The 20,292-nt window shown below is 47.3% G+C and overlaps 1 protein-coding gene across 1 annotated transcript; it reads right to left on the bottom strand.

Annotated features, from left to right (window-relative positions):
- Positions 1-1,425: 1,425 nt before the first annotated feature.
- RASSF6 (Ras association domain family member 6) lies at positions 1,426-19,692 on the bottom strand. Its single transcript, XM_051619794.1, has 11 exons — positions 19,627-19,692; positions 15,739-15,828; positions 9,819-9,897; positions 8,518-8,669; positions 6,574-6,665; positions 5,990-6,174; positions 5,585-5,686; positions 4,297-4,348; positions 3,573-3,691; positions 3,387-3,484; positions 1,426-2,626 (listed from the first exon to the last, which is right to left on the bottom strand). Exons 2-11 carry the CDS (start codon positions 15,807-15,809, stop codon positions 2,551-2,553), a joined length of 1,026 nt encoding a protein of 341 aa, XP_051475754.1. The 5' UTR covers positions 15,810-15,828; positions 19,627-19,692; the 3' UTR covers positions 1,426-2,550.
- Positions 19,693-20,292: the final 600 nt, after the last annotated feature.

The following is a 20,292-nucleotide window of genomic DNA, read 5'->3' as shown; positions in this document are numbered from 1 at the left end:
TGGGATTTCTCTCACGGGGTAGCTTGGTAGTACAAATTCAGCTAAGAATCATACTCTAACTCACTGTCTTTATGGCTAGTGGCTTAGGCTCCAAATGAAAAAAAACACAAGTATTTCCTCTCTCCCCTCTGTTCCTCATTGCTGTGAGACATCCTTGAATATCCAATAATGCTTTGGAATAAATTCTTCCCCTGTTCTTCCACCTGCCAGCAATCCTTCATTTAAACCAGGGCAGTATTCACAAAGAACTAACATCACAGCAAAGTTGCAGCTTTATTTCACTAGCCCTTAAACCCTGGCAGACCTCAGACAACCTGTGCTATGTTCCATAGTTCTTTTCCAGCGTATTTCAGTCCCAGTTCAGCAGAACAAGTGAAATATAAAGGATTCAAGCATTCAACATCAGATGGTGACCAAAAAATGCCTCAGTGTAGGGATCATGTACATACACAGAGGGTTGGAGAACCTGCTTGGAAACACTTTCTTTTCCACGTGGTCTGTGCTTTTCTTTTTTAACCTCAGACCAAGGAATTAAAAATATTTAACATTCCACTATTTTCACACTGCCCCTTCATATACAACTACTCAGCATTTACTAGATGGAACATGAGAGTAATTGCCTATTCTGCATGAAAAACCCAAACCTGAAATACTTTTCTGGTTGAAAGAAGAGGTGCTGCAGGGTGGGCAGAGCTCCTTGTAGCACCTGCCACTTCCTAATGGGTGGGGATGAGCTTATTTCCCTGGCTCATGGATTTGAGCTCTCTCAATATTGCTGTGCAAATAGGTTCTGATTTGTCCCTCACAGTTACTTCAGCAGAACAGATCCAGGAACCCAGCCCCAGGGGCTGCTCCTGCTCTGACACTCACACTGTTGTCTCAGCACTTCAGTCCAACCCACCTGGGGCTTCCCAGGAGGGACCCAGGAGGTGGCTGGAACTGCCAACTCCTGCCTGCCTTTGGGGGAGAACTTGCCTGGGGTCTGCTTCAGACCTCACTGAGAAGTCCCCCTTTGCCTCACCAGTATCACCTGTGATACCTCACCACTATCACCTGGAATGGCTTAGGGCAAGTTTCAAGTCTCCTAAAACTTCTCAAACACAGATTTGAATGGGTCCCTGGGGAAATTCCAGTCACACTTGTGTGCCTGCTGCTGTTGGTCCAAGGAACTTATATTTGCACCTCCAAGGCAACTGGTACTTAATACCATGCAGCCTGGCTGCTGAATCATTTTTATTTCTCCCCTCTGTGATCCCTTGCCCATAACTGTTTCCCTGGGCAGGATTAGAATAGATTGTACATTGAAATAAACCCCTTGTCCCAATCACAATAGATTCAATGAGCATATTTTTAAGTTACCAGCCAAATACCATCTCAGGCAGGGTACAGGTTTTCGTATTTGATTTATTCCATGTTATTTCTAGGCAACATTTTCTGCACATTAATTCCCTCCCTCTCACAGTGTTTGTGTTCTTATCTGCATCAGCCAGAGGTAACTGAGGCAAAACACAGATACCACGTAAAAAACCCCCACAAAACCCAAACTAATACAGGAAAGCAATTAATTGATTGTGCATAAATTGGATCGTATTCACATCTCTACAATTTGAGCATGACCCAAGCAGACAGGACCCCATGGCTGGTGACTGTTCACAGCCCTGGGGCCAGGCTGTCCCCAGGCTGCACCTGGGGGAGGACACCAACACCCCCCTACCAAGGCTGCCACCTTCAGACTCTCACTGAGCTCTTCTCATTCCCACCTTCAAATATAAAAACCAGGAAGCAACACGGAATATTTGCTTCAACCACAACAAATGCTGAGGTGCCCCCAGGACCCCATCAAGAAGGCCCAGCAGCACTGAGGGGCAGTTCAAGAGAGATTTCAGGGATAAATTCCCTCTGATGCTGAAAAGCTGAGTAGCTACGTGTGGTGGGAGGGCTCCCATTGCTATTTTTCTAACTGTATCTCAAAGCTTAAGCAAGTTAGGCCCCTGCCAGCCCGAGGCCAGAGGGATTTCAGGTGTCTCTTGCACAAATTTCTTTTTTAATATAGGTGAAAAGCCTAACTGCAATCTTAGATACATAAATACCTTTTGCCACTTATCTCTACTGAAAAGCTTCCTCCTAATATAATGTAACGTTTCTGCAGCAGAAGGAAAACCATGTACTTAATTTTAGTATTTTCTGTAGGATTAACACACTGGTTATTGCAATTTTTTTTTTTTTTTCTGTGCTGGACTTCTGGTAATGGTTTGTAAATTAGCAGGTTTTAAAGCCTTGTGCTTTTCTCAGGGTTTTTTCCCCCCTATCTTAAGCTTCCAGCTAGATGCAGCATCTGTCTTGGGATGATCTGGTGCATCATCTTCAGTGGTTCCCAACTTGCATTCCAGAGCAGTGGGTTCAGTTCAGCTGCACAATTATGAAGAGAAGCTTTAGCACTTGGATCCCCCCCGCCCCGTGCTGTGACAGCTCTTCAGTCAGGGCACATCCAAGCACACGTGCTGAGGTTCCTTTGGCAAAGGTGGGGGACTTGGCAACAGGCTGTTCCCATCAAACAGTTGTCTCTGTTTTCTTAACAGTTCGACTGTGAAGGTGCTGGCAAATCATAGTCTTCTCTTTCAGGTACCTGAGATTGAGACGGAGGGGGCAAGAGAGAGGAAGAACATGCATTTCAGTAACCCAGAATCCTGCATAAATTGAACCCCAGTTCTAATGTGCTAGTTGAAAGGCTGAAAAATATCCTAATAGGAGCTTTCCTGACAGAAAATGGCAATTGCCATTTTCATTTTTTTGCTTTACATTTCCTGGTCACTTTGATTCAGGGTGATTTTCAGATGATCATTTGATGACAGACCCACAGCTGGTACAGACTCTCATTGCTTTTGTCCTCGGGACTCTCTTGGGCATCCAAAACCACCACTGCATTTTAACTTGTACCTGCTGTGCATTTTGAGCTCCTGCCACTCCTCAGAAGTTTTCAAGGGACACTTAAGGACTTGGCACTAGTTTAGCTTCAATACTAACCAAATAGTACCAGTGTCTGCACTGCATTGATGCTTTCCAAGGAAACACATGGCAGCAGGTACAGCCTAAGGAACCAGCCTGAGGCTCAGAAGACAGACCAAGTAAACAGAAGTAACCCCAAGGGCTGGGATTTTCTGTAAAGATCCCCCCATGAGTACATAGTTGGTGTTTATTCTGTCATCTAACAGCAAGAGCTCCTCTGGGTGAGCAAGTCATAAAGGATTATTAATCCCAACAGGTTTAACTTCAGTCACAGCACAGCATTTGAACTGCACCCTGCTACAGAAATACCTTCACCTCTCAGGCCAACCCATAACTTAATCTGGACTCCAAGTGACCCCACTCGTTTAACTCCTATTTACCTTGCAATTGTCTGTTGAATCTCCTGTTCTTCTTCTTCATTTATTCTGTGCAGAATTGACTCCAAAAAGGGAAGATGAAATTGAAGATACTGAGCGACCTACCAAGTAGACAACAAGAAGTGCCCATGAGGAGGTGTGGTCACTGGGGAGAACACTGGGAACGATGACAAGAGGTGTTATACATACATCACTGCTAATCTCTTCCACATCCCTGTCCATCAGGAAGAACTTGGCAACCTTGTCTGAGGGGCCCTGTAGGAGCCTGTGCAGTAAGGGAACATCTCCACTCCTCAGCTGCTTCTTTTCTGGGATTTAAAAGAAATACTGTGATGCACAGAACACTCAACAGTGCCTCAAGACACCTCATGCAGCCAGGAGGCTTTTTTTCCTGACAAAGATCCTGTATTTGGCTGCTGGGCAGTCACTGGATACTGAACAAGCCTCTGAGACACATCAGCAGGAGGATGTGGCACCTGCCTGGTAGGATGCATTGGGAAAGGAGTTGTTAGAGGCAACACAAAGGGGTTACAACTTAGGGAGCCAAAGGAGGACTTGACCCAGGCATCTAGGAGCCAGGAATACCATCCAAACACCCCCTGGCACTGCCAGCAGGAGCCTGGCATCCCACAGTTGCAGCGTGGCTGCACAGAGCACAGGGTGGAGCAGAAAAGGGTCTCAAACACAGCCTTTAGATCCAGGAGGAGCAAAGGCCTGTGGAGCTGAGCCAGCCCCACCAGCAGCACACTGAAAGCACCCAGAGCACCATGGCTCCCATTTTCCTCTCCAGCAGACCACATATCTCCAAGGGGGCTCCAGAAAAGCCAAAATGCCACCCTGAGCCCACACCATCTGAGCAAGGACAGCTACCTGTGAGGAATCCCAGCACTCCAAGGGAAGCAGGCACACTTACCTCCGGACGCATGGATAACATAAAGTGCAAATTCATGTGGGCTGTTTTCTATCTGTTAAACACACAGAAAAAAAGCCTCTTCAGACTGATACACTTCCCCAGGACTTCACTGCCAGCAGATCTTCTCTGTGCTGCTCAGCTCAGGTATTTAAATCTAGGTCTGAGACTGGGATCCTGCCTGGGGAAAAGCTCAAATATTCTGGGCTTGGGTAAGCCAGGAAGCTATGCTGCCACCTTCATTGTCCCTGTGTCCCAGCACCTCATGACTGCATATGTCACCACATTGCCCCAGTCAGCAACACACCCTGCTAGGCAACACCGCATCTTACAGTCTTGCTTCCTTGGAGCATCCTGAATTACTTCCCACAACTTATATCTCAGGTGACACGCCAGGAGGGTAAACCCTCTCACCTAATCCTACCCACTCACCTGCACAAACACATGCAGAAAACAGAGAGTCCTGCTCAACACCTGCTTTTCCACTTACTCCCCACAGCTTTGCTCTAGAATTCCATCCCTTATGTTACCATTCACTAAAGCCAACTTCTCCCTGTAGCCTTACACTACCAAGTCTTACCAGCCCTATGAAGTAATCCTGCAATAGTCTCTAGCCAAGGTAAATGAAGAATGATCAAAACCTGAGCACTAGGAAGCCGTGTAGAATACAGAGAGTGGAGAAACATGCAGCCCCACTGGTAAACACATTTCTGACTGGGTATAATCCTGTTAATGGAGGAGGGTACCAAAGGAAATCCAAGGAAAAAAAAAAGTTTCAGGCAGCATGGCACTGCTCTTGAGCACCAGAGTTTTAACTTGGACTTTCTGGAGGTCTCTGTGTGCCTGGATCCAACAGAACAGGTATCCCAGCCCCTCGGGCTAAAGAGAATTATTTCCCTTTTGTCTCAAGCAAAACACAACCCCTGGTGCCCGCCACTAGAGGGAAGCACGGGCATGAGCTTTCAACAGACATCCTTGCTCCGTGCTGAGAAAGGCTGGGAAGTGAAGCAGCATTTTCGCCTCCTGTGCTTCGAGAGAAGTCCTGCAGTCCTCCGGTCACTGCACACCATACACACCATGCCCCTTGGCTCGGCTCCAATAGCCCTGAAGCATTTGTAGAACAAACCCAACCCATTCCTTAGAAATGGCCCGAGTGGGTTTTTTTTTTTCCATGCTCTATTTCCTTCCCCCCCCAGTTATGTCCTGCCTTTCCCACAGCACTGCTGGGACACACTCTGGGGAACATTTGCAAAACGGGGCTGCACTTGCTTCTGCAACCACCCGGAGTTACCTTGAACTTCCGAAGCAGTTGTTCTATGACTTGTCTTGTCCTCATCTGGCTGTTTACTCTTATTTTGGTTTCCGACCCAAAAGCTGGAGTGAAAACTGAGGTCTAGGAACAAAGAAGCAGGGAAAGGGCTGTGAGGGCAGCTGTGCTCAGCAGCTGGGACTCCAAAGGACACAAGCCAGCAGAGCTCTGGTGCACGAGCAAGCAGTCAGGTGTGGGTGGGCAGTGTCCCCAGGAGAGCCCCCTGGCATGTAGGACCACTGCGGATGCCTCCCCATGCACAGAAACCCACCTTCTGGAGCAGTCCCCAAGGGCCTGGCCAGGAAGGGGGCCAGTGGGGTAGGAGGGGGGTGCAGGGCAGGCTCCAGAAGCTGCTCTACCCAACCTCACAGGCTTCCACATCCATACCTCATAGTCATAGAAGTGGCCATTGATGGAGAACCTGTGGGTCTCCACTTCTGTCCTGGCTATCATGGGCAGCCTGGTCCTCTTGCGCGCGGCGGCCGCGGTGCCACCAGCCCTGGGCAAGGTGGCACAGTCCTGCTCCTGCCCCCGAGGGGCCTTCAGGGTGTGGCTTTTGTAACAGGAGGAACCTGGGCAAAAAAAAAAACAGAACAGCTACTCTACCCACCCTGCCAGCACAGGGAGAAGGTTCTCGGTGGAGAGATGGTTATTTTTGTCATCATGTTACGGGCAGGGGGAGTGGGAGAAGAGCGAGGCAGGGCCACCTGCAGAGCCCAGGTGGCTGTTCTCTTCACCTCCTGGGAATGGTTCTTTTTGTGGCAGCACAGCCCTTTCCACAAGTGATCTGTACAGCAAGGTTCCCCCCCTCACCAGTCAGCCCTCAGTGCTTCGCTGGCACATCATGGATGTCAGGCAGACAGAGAAAAAGGTTCCCCTGCCACAGGCAGGGAAGGCCTGATGTGCCCAGGGGTTTTTGCACAGCCACAGAACATTGCATTTTTAGTAAAGATGAAAGCACTGACACTCACTTTTCTCAAGGTCTGGCTTTTCTTCAGTAGATCTCAAGGTCTCCCCACTGATGTGATGGAGGTCATCAAATTCTCCCCAGCGTGTCATTCCCCTGAAATACCAACCATATTTATAGTTGATTATTCTCATTAACTCAGTGATTTCCACGTCTCCTGTAACCCAGCTTCACATAACACACTCCCGTTCCAAACTTCCTAAACTACACGTGGAACATGAAGCCAGGCATTTTAGTTCAGGTCACAATAAAATCAGTTAGTAAAATGTGGCACGAGCAGGGCTCCCAAATGTAACACAACCCTCTTCAGAGTCTGTTGAGCATCAACCACGATGTCCCTTAAATCATTTGCAGTATTTCCTTCACTATTTTATAGCAACGCTCTGGATTGATCAGGGTACCAGGCAGGAATATAGAACACACACACACTTGGGTTTAAATAGTCACAGGACACATCATGCCTGTTACACAGGGTCATGAAAGCCTAGATGACCAGTTCAGAGAATTCAATCCAGCGTGTTATAAGCCCCAACTTTCTTTATATCACTATTGCCATAATTCATTGCATTAACGCTCTAGCAGAAAGTCTTTGGTCAGTTACTGCTCTAAGAATAAACCAATTGGTAGGAAAATATTAAAAATTCATTTCCTACACATATAAATATTCAAAACAGTATTAAACTAACTCCAAAGCACATGCCAAATGATGAACTCAGTCGTGTCCTGTGCATTTTTAAAAGTTCATTTAAGAACAAACAGTCGAGCTGCTCTGCATACCTTAAAGCATGTCAGGGCAGCTTCACAGTTCTGTGATCATGAATTAAGATTTACTTTAAGATTCAGATCTCCACCAGACATAAGTTTCTTGAGACATAAAAGGCAAAGCAGAACCTTAACTGCCAGGCTGGACCCTGTCCTACAGGCCACGGGCACCCATAGCAGTGGACCTGGGCAAAGCCAAGAGAGCCAGATCTGCCTCAGACTGGAGCTCTTCCCTGGTTATTCCTGTCAGGTTACACCCCTGAACTTCAGCAGCATGAGACAGGGAGGAAAAGGCTGTCCCTGACTCTACTGAACTCCACAGCTGCCACCATAGTAGAAACATCTGCCACATGCAATCTAAGACAATGGATAATTAAGGAAAGGAGCTCTGAAATACAGGATTTCTCAGGCAGTCATTAAGGGTGCACATTGGCTCTGCATCCACACTACACTTGGCTTGGCTTCAGATCATCAGATTCATTTCAAAAGTCACCAACCAAGGCTTGGGAAAGTGTGTTCTGAACAGGGGAAATACTCTGAGAACTGACACAAGAGTTGACAGAGAGACTGCAAATCTGGCAGGAGCCAGACCAGCACCATGCTCCCAGCTAGGACAGGTCACAGGCTGCAGCCTGAAGGAGCAGCTGCTCTGTGTGTGTCTCTAAAGGGTTTTAACATCAGATTTTTCAGGGACAGTTCTTGTTCCCTGGCTTGGACTCTGCCCTGAGAGGCAATGGTGTCACACCTGAAGACCTGGGATGTTAACCTGCAATAGACAATCACTTAGCACTAACCTACCAGCTTTTTGCTTCATGCTGTAGAACATGAGATCTTTCAAGGGCTACCAGTGTTTTTAGGTGTCCATACATGTGTGTGGTTTTTTTGGTCTGTGGTTTGTTGGTCGATTGTTGGTTTTTTTAAGTTTTTATATACATAAATTCCCCAGTACTTGCATGGGAATAGTCAGTATAGACAAGAGCAACCTCCTCCACCTTCTCAACTCTTCTTCAGCTGGAAGTCAGAAAAAGATGCAATAAAGATGCACCTTTTTGCCCAGCAGAAGCTGTTGAAAGACCACCCCAGTTACACAACACCACTGTGCAAGTGACCACCACAGCCTTTGGGAAATCTGGGATTTATAACCAGCCATATGCATGGAAGCAATGGAGAGAAACACATTAATTACCTTTTATTAGGAAATGAAGCCACGCTCTCCGTTGACTTCAAGGTCACAAAAGAGGGTATCTGCTTCTCATCCTGAATTTTTAATTGGATAGGATGTCGTACTCCCCAAAATATTGACAAGATCCCTTCAATAAATGGTTTGCTTCCTTCTTGCTGGAAAAAAAAAAAAAAAAGGAAGGAGTGCTGCATAATAACCAAGCAATAACAGCTGATTTCCCCTCCAAGTAACAGGAGCATGATGAAATCTGAGGCTGACACAGCCCTGGAACAAGTCACTTAGAGATGCTGTGTCCTCTTCAGACTTAAGCCATTTCCAAGACAGGTAGCTCAAACTGCAGCTGTCCTGACCTCCTGTCAGCATTAGTCTGACTTTGAACAGGAGGTTTTCCAACCAACATGTCTGTAATTCCATACAACTACTAGTCTAATCCTCTTTGCTCTACTTGAATGACTAGCTCTGCAGAAAGCAGGATGCTAAGAAGGTGGGAAAGGGGAAGAACAACTGCTGGTGAAGGCAGGAGAAGCAATTAATCATCTTGGTTGATGCAGGGCCCTGCATCAGTCCAAAACTCGCTGTCATCAAACTCTGTCACTGCAGAATGAGCTGGGACAGAAGTGAGGACTGCCCATTTTCAGCCCATTTTTGCTCTCAATTTCTCTCATTTCCCTTTGGGTCTCAATACCAGCAAAACAACAGAAAGGCAGCTTGTGAGGAGAAGGAAGCTCAGAGCTCTAAACTCTGTGGGATGAGACACAGTTGATGCTTTCATCCACCCTTCAGCTCCACAGTCCCTTCTGGTCCCAACAGAGGAGGCATTCCTGGGGCAATGCTTGTGAGTATTGTCTCTGTCCTAGAGGTTCACATCTGAGGACAGCAACAGTCCCTCCTTGACCCCAGTCCTGCCATTACCGAGGGCAGGTTCAAGCTGAGGGGATGGGGAGGAACTGCACCCCACCAAAATATCTGCAGTGCTGCTCCCTCCCAGCTAACAGCAGGAGACCTGAGAGACCAACCCAAAGGATGGTTTCCTGTAACAAGCTAAGGAATGGGATGGCAAGAAGATGACACAGCTGAAAATTGGAAACTCCCATTATTCTGAACAGACCTATTTCAGTTCCCTTCTCCTGACAGCACTTGACTCCAGCAGCTGCTGTGGTGTTTCTATTACAGCACTGTATTCCATCTCATGCAGGGACACACAACAGATACCCCACACTGCTCTGTCCAGCTGCACTGACCATCACCTCCCATTATTCCTACTATTACACTGTGTTTTTTGGTATTTTTGTGTAGAACCTTACCTGACTGTGTGACAGCTGCAGATTTTCTTGATCAGAATAGTAAGAGTTATAGGTCTTCAGAAGAGAACTGAGCTGCTCTCTAGAATAAAAGATCACAATGAAAAGAGTCATTTTTAAACGTATCTATCACTGCAAAATCCAAGTGTTAGGCAGAAGGGAAACTCCATCACCCACTGCATCTTTGTACGGGTTGGTTAATGATTAATAAATTCAGGGAGTAAAATTTGGTCAGGGTACTAGGTCGCTTGTAAGTCACTTCTTTAAAGACTGATAGACAGATGAAATTAGTCACAGGCTGGTGTGACGTTAGTAACACTCCTCCAGAACAACTTGTACTTTGGACTTCTCTTATGGTCATGGGGGGGAAGCAAAGAGGAAGAACACTCCCATCCACAGATGTTGCAGCTAATTCTAGTTAGGTTACAATTTGTTTTCCCCTCCTGAGGGTTTCCAGGGGGTCTTGATATTTTTACAGATCCTCTTCTTGTTTCAAGATACCTGCAGAATGCCCAGACAAAACATTTGTTTCCTTCTGCTCCAAACATAACAGCTCCTCGCTAAGCCTTTGCTCAAAGGATGGATATGAAGCCAACCTCTGCCAACAAGCAAGGATTTTAAACCTACCCATCATATCTCAGATTCCAAACAGCAACTCATGCTGTAATTAAGAAAAGCAGCAGGACATTCTGCTCTGAATAGGGCAGGAAGGCAAGGTGAGGCACACTGGTGTTGATGATGTTTAACACTCAGTGTTTCAGACCCACCACCAGGGATGGCAGCTCTGCCTGTCTCCATCCTTGAGAAACTCACTGCAGGAGAAGAGGGCTTCAGAAAACGGTGCCGATTTGATGGCATTCCAAAAACACCACGTCAGAGGTGCAACACATCCCAGTTTCCAGGCCTCCTCCTCCCTTTGGCAACTTGGTTGGCAGAGAAATAACTTCATCTACTGAATTGTAACGATGCGATTTCCAAGCCTCCTGGGAGATGGCTACAGACAGGGCTACTCCACGTCCTGAGGTGCTGAGCAGCCCGAGGGTGCACAGCCAGCGTTCCTGCAGCGTCCCAGGCTCGAGTCACAGCTCGGGGAGCAGGGCAGGTTTTGCAGGGGAGCAGGGGAGGTTTTGCAGGGAGCTCTGCACCGAGCGCCAGAGCAAACCCTGCTCCCAGCTGAGCCAACAGGAGCGATGCTGCTGCCAGCCCAGGGCTCTGACCTGCCCTAACAGCCCCCAGGCACGGGCACGCAGCAATAAATGCCACGTTGCACAAACACAAACTGGGGGGTGATGGCTTTCCTGTTGTGGAAAAGCACCTCCTGGTTCCTCCTGCTCAGCAGCTGCTAGTCCCGAGCCGGCAGTGCCAGGCTGGTGGATCCAGGTGGGAACATCCTGGTCAGAGTCAGGCTGCTCAAGTCACAGCCCAAGGCAGAACCTGGCCCCAGGGCTCTGCCTTCCCAGCACTGCTTTTGAAGGAGGACACACACACACACAACCCCCAAGTTGAAAGGGTCCACAGAAGAGCAGGGGGAGTGAGAAGTGGCACGAACCGTGGAGACAAAAAACAAGTTGCAGCTCAGGCTGAGGAGGACCAAAAAAAAAAGACAGGATTAAGAGACAGGTATTTCAGGACCACCAGGGATGAAACACTCTTCCCCCACACCAATTAAGCAGCAAAGATTGTTTAGATTGTAATTCAGAAAAGCAATTTTCACCAGCAGAGATAATTAAGCATGGACAACAACTGCATGGAAGCACACAAATTCTTCCTCATCAACAATGTTTAAGCACCTAGATGACTACCAATCATGATGGTTTCACCTGCTGCCTTGCAGCAAGTGGTGAGTGAAGGCAACTAGTTTGTTTCTAAACTATTATTTCCATGGTTTTGTCTAGAAAGAGATGATGTAGCAGCCAGCCAAAGGCAAAATGGACAGCAGTTGCAAACTCTTCTCACAGCAAGTTCCACAGAGATCTGCTGAAACCATTCAAGACCATGCAAGCAGATAATACCCAGGGTAGAGACATCAGGGCAGACACCTGACACCAGGCTGAAGCAGAGTGCCTGGTGGGACTGATGGGCAGTGCTGCCCAACACTAAGAGCTGCCAGCAGGACCCTGGCCTTCCCCAGGCTGGGCTGCTGACCTGCTGGGGAGGGCAGGTGGGGAGCAGGAGACCAGCTGAGGTGCACACACTGTGCTCACACAGGGGCACAGAGGCGTGCGAGTGAAAAAGCTTCTCCCAGTACCTTTCACAGAATCTTAAGGGTTGGAAGGGACCTCGAAAGATCATCCACTCGAGCCCCCCTGCCAGAGCAGGGTCACCCAGAGCACATCACAGGATCCAGGTGGGTTCGGAATGTCTCCGGAGAAGGAGACTCCACAACCTGTCTGGGCAGCCTGTCCCAGGGCTCTGTCACTCTCACAGGAAAGAAGTTTTTTCTGATGTTTATGTGGAACCTTCTATGCTCCAGTTTGCACCCACTGCCCCTTGTCCTATCACTGGACATCACTGAACAAAGCCTGGCTCTGTCCTCCTGACACTCACCCTTTACATACTTGTAAACACTGATGAGGTCACCCCTCAGTCTCCTCTTCTCCAAGCTCAAGAGACCCAGCTCCCTCAGCCTTTCCTCATCAGGGAGATGTTCCTCTCCATCATCTCTGTGGCTCTGCCCTGGACACTCTCAAGCAGTTCCCTGCTTGAACTGAGGGGCCCAGAACTGGACACAGTATTCCAGATGTGGCCTCACCAGGGCAGAATAGAGGGGGAGGAGAACCTCTCTTGACTGACTAACCACACCCTTTCTAATGCACCCCAGGATGCCATTGGCCTTCTTGGCCACAAGGGCACATTGCTGGCTCATGGTCATCCTCCTGTCCACCAGGACCCCCAGGTCCCTTTCTCCTACACTGCTCTCCAGCAGCTCAGCCCCCAGCCTGTACTGGTCCACAGGCTTGTTCTTCCCCCAGAGGAAAGAGCTTTTCCCCTCCCTTGCTCCACTTCATCAACTGAGCTTGGCAGCATCCTGTTGCTTGGTGGGCCTTCTCCCTTGGTGAGAAGGGAAAAAAAACAAGGCTTTTCCTCAGCAGGTAACATTAGGCCAAGGGCTGCACCACTCAACTCAGCAAGGTCAACTGCATTCCCTTGTAACACTCTGGAGGTAAACTGTTTATTTCTTTAACTTACTGCTGTTCTCCAAAAAATACTTTCACATGGCTCTATCAACAAAGTGCTGGGCTCCAACACAGCCTTTTCAACAGTGACTTCCACTGACTTAGATTTCAAAACTTAGCAATACAGGTGGTCAAGGTCTCTCTTTCCCCTGTGTTGGAACAGGTTCTTGGTCTTGTGAGCTATGAGGGATTGTATTCAGGTCATCCCACCAGAAGGAAAAGTTTTAATAGACTTTTATATGAATCAGATACAAGTGAAATTTTGATCATGCTGGCTAAAGGCACTCAAGATTAGGCAAGTCTTGGCCTCATACACAGGCAAAATCCAGATGTAATTTAAGTTTAGCATGCAAGTAGGAGAGACCTGGTTTTGTTTGACAGGTGTTGCAATAGACCTGCTGATCCTGCTTATGTTTTAAGTACCTCACAAGTCTCTTTCTATTTTGCAGCCTAATACCTTGGACAATAATTTTATTGACAGCTGTTATTTTGCAAGCTTTTTCCAGGCAGAACACTGGGGAGATCAGCTGCCTGAAGACAGAGTAGGAAGACATAAGGACCTGGGTCATGCTGAGGTCCAACTATTGGTCTCAGTCCATGTTGGCTGCAAAGGCAAATAAAACCATAGGCTAAAAGCACTAAGTCATGTGGTAATGGTCATCTCTGAGGCAGAGTCTGTTTCTCAGAGTAAGCTCTGAAGATTTTTCACTTAGCTTCTTGCCTCGTCTAGAAAAACTTCCCATTAACTTCCACAGAAATTTGCAGAAATAAATCTTTCAGGTTTCAGTCTTGCCTTAGTGCAACCAAGGGTGGTGAACCACACAAGCCATCAGGAAAGCCCTGAGGGAGATGTTTAACTGCAGCTCTCACTGACTTGTTTGTCCTTGTGTAGAGGAGAGACATCAGAAAAGAAAAGAATTCTTCTTTTTGCCCCAGAAAGGAGTCCCACATGCCCCAGCCTGCTAGCTCCAGAATGACTCTTGCTGTAACACATCTTCACTACAAAGGCCCAAAGACTGCCCTGGCCACAAGGTCATCTCTGAAGAGTTACACTGCCAGAAAGTCAGCAGCCCTGCTGTGTTGCAAAACTGCTCCTCACAAGACTGGAAACCAAAGCCAAGTAACTGGTAGAACAACTTAGAGGCAAACCCCTAAAAGGTAACATTTACTGCAGATTCACCACTTTCTTCAGTAATGAAGGCTGGATACGAGGGAGCTGCAAGGTCAAGTGTCCCAATGATAAACCACAACAGAGCCTAGATGGTGTTTGCTCAAAGCACTAACCCAGGACAATTCACCTGTGCCTTCTTCTCCCCGAGCCCTGCACATTTATCCACAGATATTTATGGCAGCTCTGCTTCAAGATGCAATAGTTCAGCCAACCAAATCATCCCACCTGCTTTGGGCAGCCTTCCCATCCAGCCCCTGTGCCATGCCCCAGCAGCAGGCCTGCCCTGTCAGCAAGACCTGCATGACACAACTGGAAGAGGAGTCATGTAGCAGCAGATCCACAGTATAGATGAGGGACAATAGCCTGGAAGTGGCACTAGAAGCAAGCCTGAGTGCCCAGGGAACACGTCAGTGACTCCTGAAACACTTGTTTTCTTGCACAGCAACCTGAACAGTACTTCCCACCGTGACTGTAATGCAGAAGGGTCTTGACCAGGACCCACGTCTCACCACTTCAACAGGCAAACACAGAGGTGCACAGAAGCCCAGAGACATTGGCTCATTTGGTACATGCCCAAATGCTTTTGTGTGCCAAGTATGTGAAAGTTCACCCAGATTCATTACCTCTGACACAGAAGCACTCTGTCCCAGATCAGCAGCTGCACAAAAGGAACAACTCTTGAGGAGAAAGGGAGGGACACCTTTATTGCCCGTGTGCTTTGGGCAAAGCTCAGACTCCCTAAGAAGGCAAAGCTCCCTAAGAAGGGAGAAATCTTGGCACTGCTCATGTCACATACAAAAGTACAGGAATTCAGGTGGAAACACCTACTGCACCATGAGAAATTCCATCCTAGGCCCCATCCCCAGGTGTATTGACACTTATCCTCTTCCCCCAGGAACATCAAGAGGGATGGAAATGAAGTGAGAAGAGCCCCCTCTTCCAGCACCTGTGCTCTGGTCAACAAGGGAAGAATTAATCCCCTAAAAAGAGGGGATGGATCTATATATTCCAGAAGGCTCAGGGCTTATTACAACATCAGAAAAATTCCTACCAGCGAGATTTAACTGTGGAAAAGCATCCCAGGAAATACAGTTTGAGTGCGACCCCAAGCTTTCTAGAAGTAGGTTAAGGAACCACTTGCACTCAGCACAGAATGGTGCTGGCAGCCCAACAGATCTGCTTGTGAAGAAACCCTGCCATCTGGGACAAGAGACCAAACCACAAGCCTCAAACCAGTAGAGCTCAAGTTAAACACTGCCACTTATTTTCAGTTCCAGTAGATTTCAAAAACGGGGAGGTCTTCCCTAACTTACAATTTTATTTCAGTATCCTCCCAAAGTGCTGGTCTGCCTTAGGAGCAAAATCCACAAACCAAAAAGGTTTAATGCTCTATGCTTCAAAATCCAAAGAAAAGGCACCTGTTTTCTGTAGACATTTCATAAAAAGCAAGTTGCAAGAATTGCTGCTGTTAGAGGCTCAGCCCTCCACAGGATCCCCTGCTAAGAAAGAAACATGGAGCAACTTGGCAAAAAAAAGCAGCAAAGTCATGAAATATTTTTTTCTTCAAATAATTTACCTTGTTATGAACTTCTCCTCATTGATGGAAACAGAAGGTAGATGCTGTGCTTTCATAGTCACTTTCTTCATTTATTCAGAAGAGATGAATCTAAACAAAAGGTTAAAAAAGTTATATCCACTAATGCCACTAAGACTAAATGGTAAACAAAAAATCAAAGCCTTAGTTAGCCAAGTGAAACAGGCTCAGACACTCCAGCTAAGGGCTAACCACATTTTTGCTACTTTATACTTAACCATAATACCTAAATAATTCCCACTCCTACTAAAAAAAGTCCTAAGTCATGCCAGAATCACAGAATTATTCAGGCTGGAAGAGACCTCTGAGATCATCAAGTCCATCCTCTAACCTAACACCACCACATCAAGTATATCACAGGACCTTAAATCCCAAGTACTACATATACCAGGAGCTCCTCAAGTAGATTTAGGACTACTGTACAACCCCCTGATTATGCTTCATGTGTTAGTAGACTGAGACTGCAACCCATTTACTGTTTGGATTCATGTGTATATTATGGATAAAGCATTGCCCAGGGTCACCAAAAAAAAAAAAAGTGACTCAGCAAACCACCCTGAACCAGATTCATAAAACTAGACAAAGGAAGGAGAAGTGTTGATCATTGGCAGTCCTGCAGCACACAGAGCAAGCAGCTGAAATATTAAAGAGAGAAGAAGACTATAATTAAAGTGATGTAGCAATATAATTTACAGATCACTATGCAGTGATTCCAGCACATTGTGTAGGCAAGAAGCCAGACCCATGAGACTCCAACAATGCATTCTTCAGTAAACTTAATTATGGAGACTTGGCTCCTTTCGTTCCCCCTCAGGTACTAGAAGAAAAGGCAGACTGAGGAAAGCAGTTGAAGAGGCTCAGAGAGTCAAGACTGACAACTGATACTGCACTGGAAAAAACCTTAGTCTCAGCCCAAAAAAGTGGCATCACACAGATGGCTGGAAAAAAAATCAACGTCGTGGAAAGTGGCAAAATCTCCAAGGACTGCATTGGAAGCTGATTATTCCACTTCTCTTTCTCTCTTCCCTGCACACAGCGACAGAGGAACCTGCCTAACAGCACTTGGGGTCCATCCTGCCTTACAGCAGGAGATGGACTCGAATCTGACTTCAGGCTGCATGGGATACAGCCTGGTCAAAGACATCTGAAAAGTGCTTTGTTGTCCACAGTCCTAATGACACGTAGGCTTCAGAAAAATCAATTTAGAAAAGAAAGGAAAGCTTGAAAGGCTCATGCCTAGCTAAAGAGTAAGTGCCAAGCTTCTGTGGAAGTGACCCTACGCTACTGAGCTGCTTTTTTGGAAGAGGTTACATAAAGTTTCCATAGTCACAAAGTCACATAAAGACATAAAGTCACAAGTGAACAACTTATAAAAAAATTGTATGGGGACAAATGAGAAGTTTAGGGTAAAAATACATGGTCTACAACATAAAAAACAGAGGAAATTATTGCACAACATCTAAACCCGGAGTGCAGTACCAAAATGAGCTTCAGGCAAGCAGCTGGGGCTTCTAACAGTGCCTGATCATCAGCTCACTGAGAGCAGTGGGAAGAATCCCACATGCCCATTGTCCTTTGGGTGACATCCATCCTGGCAAAAATGTACCTGAAAGCCAGAGCAGCCAAGGAACTTCTGTACAGACATGAGCTGGTATATAAGGGAGAGATTGCTGCCTGCCACTATAATAGTGTTGCTTCTTTGCCTCTGAGAAGAGTGCAGGAACCATTGGCCACACCTTGAAATCTGCTTTTATGTGATTTACTAATACCTCTAACTGACTCTACCACCTATGCCAATGTAATTTCAAAACAATTTTGAAAGATGCAGAGGAGTTCATGTACATTGGCACCTGAATAGCTGGATGTACACTTAAGCTTCCTCCCATCTGTCAGGAAACAACATGTTAGGAAGAGCAAATAGCCAAGTCACCACTATTAAGCTTGGAGCAGCAACTTCAGCAAGCTCTAGCACTGCTTCATTGCTCACGGTTCCATTCTTTTCAATAGAATTTGACCTTAAAATTATTCACATGCAAAGAAAAAACTGATCTCTACGGATCGAGAGCAGTGATCTTCACACGCACACAGAAAGGATGATCACCAATAATTAACCTGGTTTCTTACACAGTGAATGGCTCTCACAAAATGATTTGCCTTTAAAACCTTGAGCACATCTTAAATCAGCTGGATGCCATTAGAAGGCTGACAAGGAAACAAACCGGAAGAGTCACTGGTCATGGGAACAATTCCTCACCACCACCTCCCTCCCTCCCTTTTCTCTCCCCTGCTGCCCAGTAAGCCTGGACAAAGACCAGCCTTTTCTCCCACAGCTGGCACAGAAGCACCCAAAATGCTGGTTGCATTTTCCTCAGTTATGTGACCAGTTCTGCTGATCAGGCACTTCTCCATGTACCCTACCCATAGGTGCATTTTGGCTACTTCTATCATGCAGCCTTGTTTTTAGTTAACCCCAAAACCTGCAGCTTGAAAAACGTGCAGCGACTTCCCCAGCACAATGATGTGACACCACAAATATTGACACTGGCTCTCTGCAAGTCCACAAAGCTGCCATACTTTCTACCACCTCCCAGTATTTTATTGTTTTCCACCTCACTTCCCTGTAGCTCTTTTGAGCTTGAGTAGAAGTGCCTTGTCGGGGTTTTTTTTCCACTGAACCATCTCAAAAGTGCTAATGTTCCAGCTCTTCCAAGGGTTATATCTGATTGTGGCCATCTACTCAAGGTTGTCTCCTGACTTGCACAGTGTCACCCCAATGTCCAGCTGTGCATTGACCTGGACTAGAACCACAGAACTCTCTCAGATAAGTAAAACCTGGGAAGGGGGACCTTGGCTGGACCAACGTCCTGGCCTGAGGCTTAACCATGAAGAAACCTAAGTCTTAGAGAAAGGTTGGCTGAAGCCTAAAATACTTCTGGAAGCTAGAAGGCAAAGACAGGAGTCAATTGGAAGCGGGGCAGGTGCAAAATGAGCAGCTCTAGGGGAATGCTATTGGAGAAGTCTAGGAAAGGGAAAGGGGGAAAAGACCACTGCGCAATCCCAAAGCTGTGAGAGGATCAACAGCCCCATCAGGGGCACCAGACAAATCTCACTTTACTTTTCTGTTAGATGTACATCTCACCTGAAAATGTTTATTTCCAAGAAAAAGTACAAGGTGTTAGCAGAGAGGCAGGTGAGAGGAATAGCTTCATTTTATTAAGTAGTGTGATTAAGTTATTTGATAAGGGGACAGCACAGGGACAGGACAGTGGAGGAATGACAAGGCCAAGGTAAGAGCAACCTGCCATGCTGATTTTTACCCAAGAATGAAAGGAGTCAACTGTAGAGGAGGGCTGGAAAGAGAGGGAGTCTCAACAACCAGGGTTAAGCCAAGCAGGAGCAGCAAAGCAGCATTTTAATTTGCACACAACAGCCTGGATGTGCTTTTTGGCACATCCACATATTAAGGCAGGGACTGTGGAGCGAGCAAGGTGTCACACAGCCCTCCCACCAGTGCTAAGAAAAACTAAAAACCCAACCCTCCCCAAAGATTTCTAGGCATTTTGACACAGTGCTTCCCAAAGCTACTCCAAGAACAACAGGATGGGATGGGGTGAACCTTCTCAGTTTCTCATGCAGAAGCCCCGAGGCTCAGCTGCCCCTTAACTTAGCTATTGCCAACACACACCCCTGATACTTGGCACAGCTCTAAGCTTCGTGCTGTAGGCACGACAGCCCATACACTTCAGTCACTTTCTAAACTCAAATGTTCGACATGTAGCAAAACTTTGGACCACTATCTCTTCCTACCAAAAGGAGCTTTAGATGCCCTCCCCACCAAAGCAAAAATCTAACGAAAAAAAGAGTACTTACTGGAAACCCCAGCGTTTTTCCCACTGCAAACAAGGGGGCTTTTTTCGATGCCTTGCACACTTCTTTACACTCGATTTAAAAAACTCACCGCTACAGCAGAGAGCAGCGGCAGCAGCACTACTTGAACACAAAACACAGCCTCTGCCCTCTGCTCAGGCAGGTTCAGAAAGGGCTTTTAACGCTGAAACCAGAGGCGAGTTGGTGTTTTTCTGTGAGCACGGGCCCCGAGCTGTCCGAAGCGGGCGAGCAGAGACGCGCCAGCTCCTTTCCTGCGCACAGGGAGGGACGGGCAGAGCTGGGCTCGCACCAAACGTCCTTAGCAAGAGGAGCTCCTTTCTCTTTCGGGGGGCTCAGGAAAGGGAGCTGCTGCCCAGCAAGAAGCCCAGACCAGGTCACGGCTGCAACCTTCTCAATCCCACCGCGAAGGGACGAGGAGCAGCCGAGGCTCCTTCCTTCCCGGGGGTTCCTCATGTCCCGCCCGGCTCAGCCACCTCCAGCGCTCGGCAACTTCTTGGGAGGAGGATTTTTTGTTTGTTTGTTTTTTCCCCACCCAACATTCCTCCTTCCCTCCGGCACCCTAATTACCCGAGAGGAGTTTGCCTGGAGCTCTGGGTGAGCGGGAAGGACGCTGCTCTCCCCCGCCAGCAGAGCAGCTCCAGCGTCCCC

This window comes from Apus apus, chromosome 4 (assembly GCF_020740795.1).
Source record: "Apus apus isolate bApuApu2 chromosome 4, bApuApu2.pri.cur, whole genome shotgun sequence".
Taxonomy (NCBI): domain Eukaryota; kingdom Metazoa; phylum Chordata; class Aves; order Apodiformes; family Apodidae; genus Apus; species Apus apus.
The sequence above is the reverse complement of the archived record's forward strand: the minus strand, read 5'-3'. Positions and strand labels throughout refer to the sequence as shown.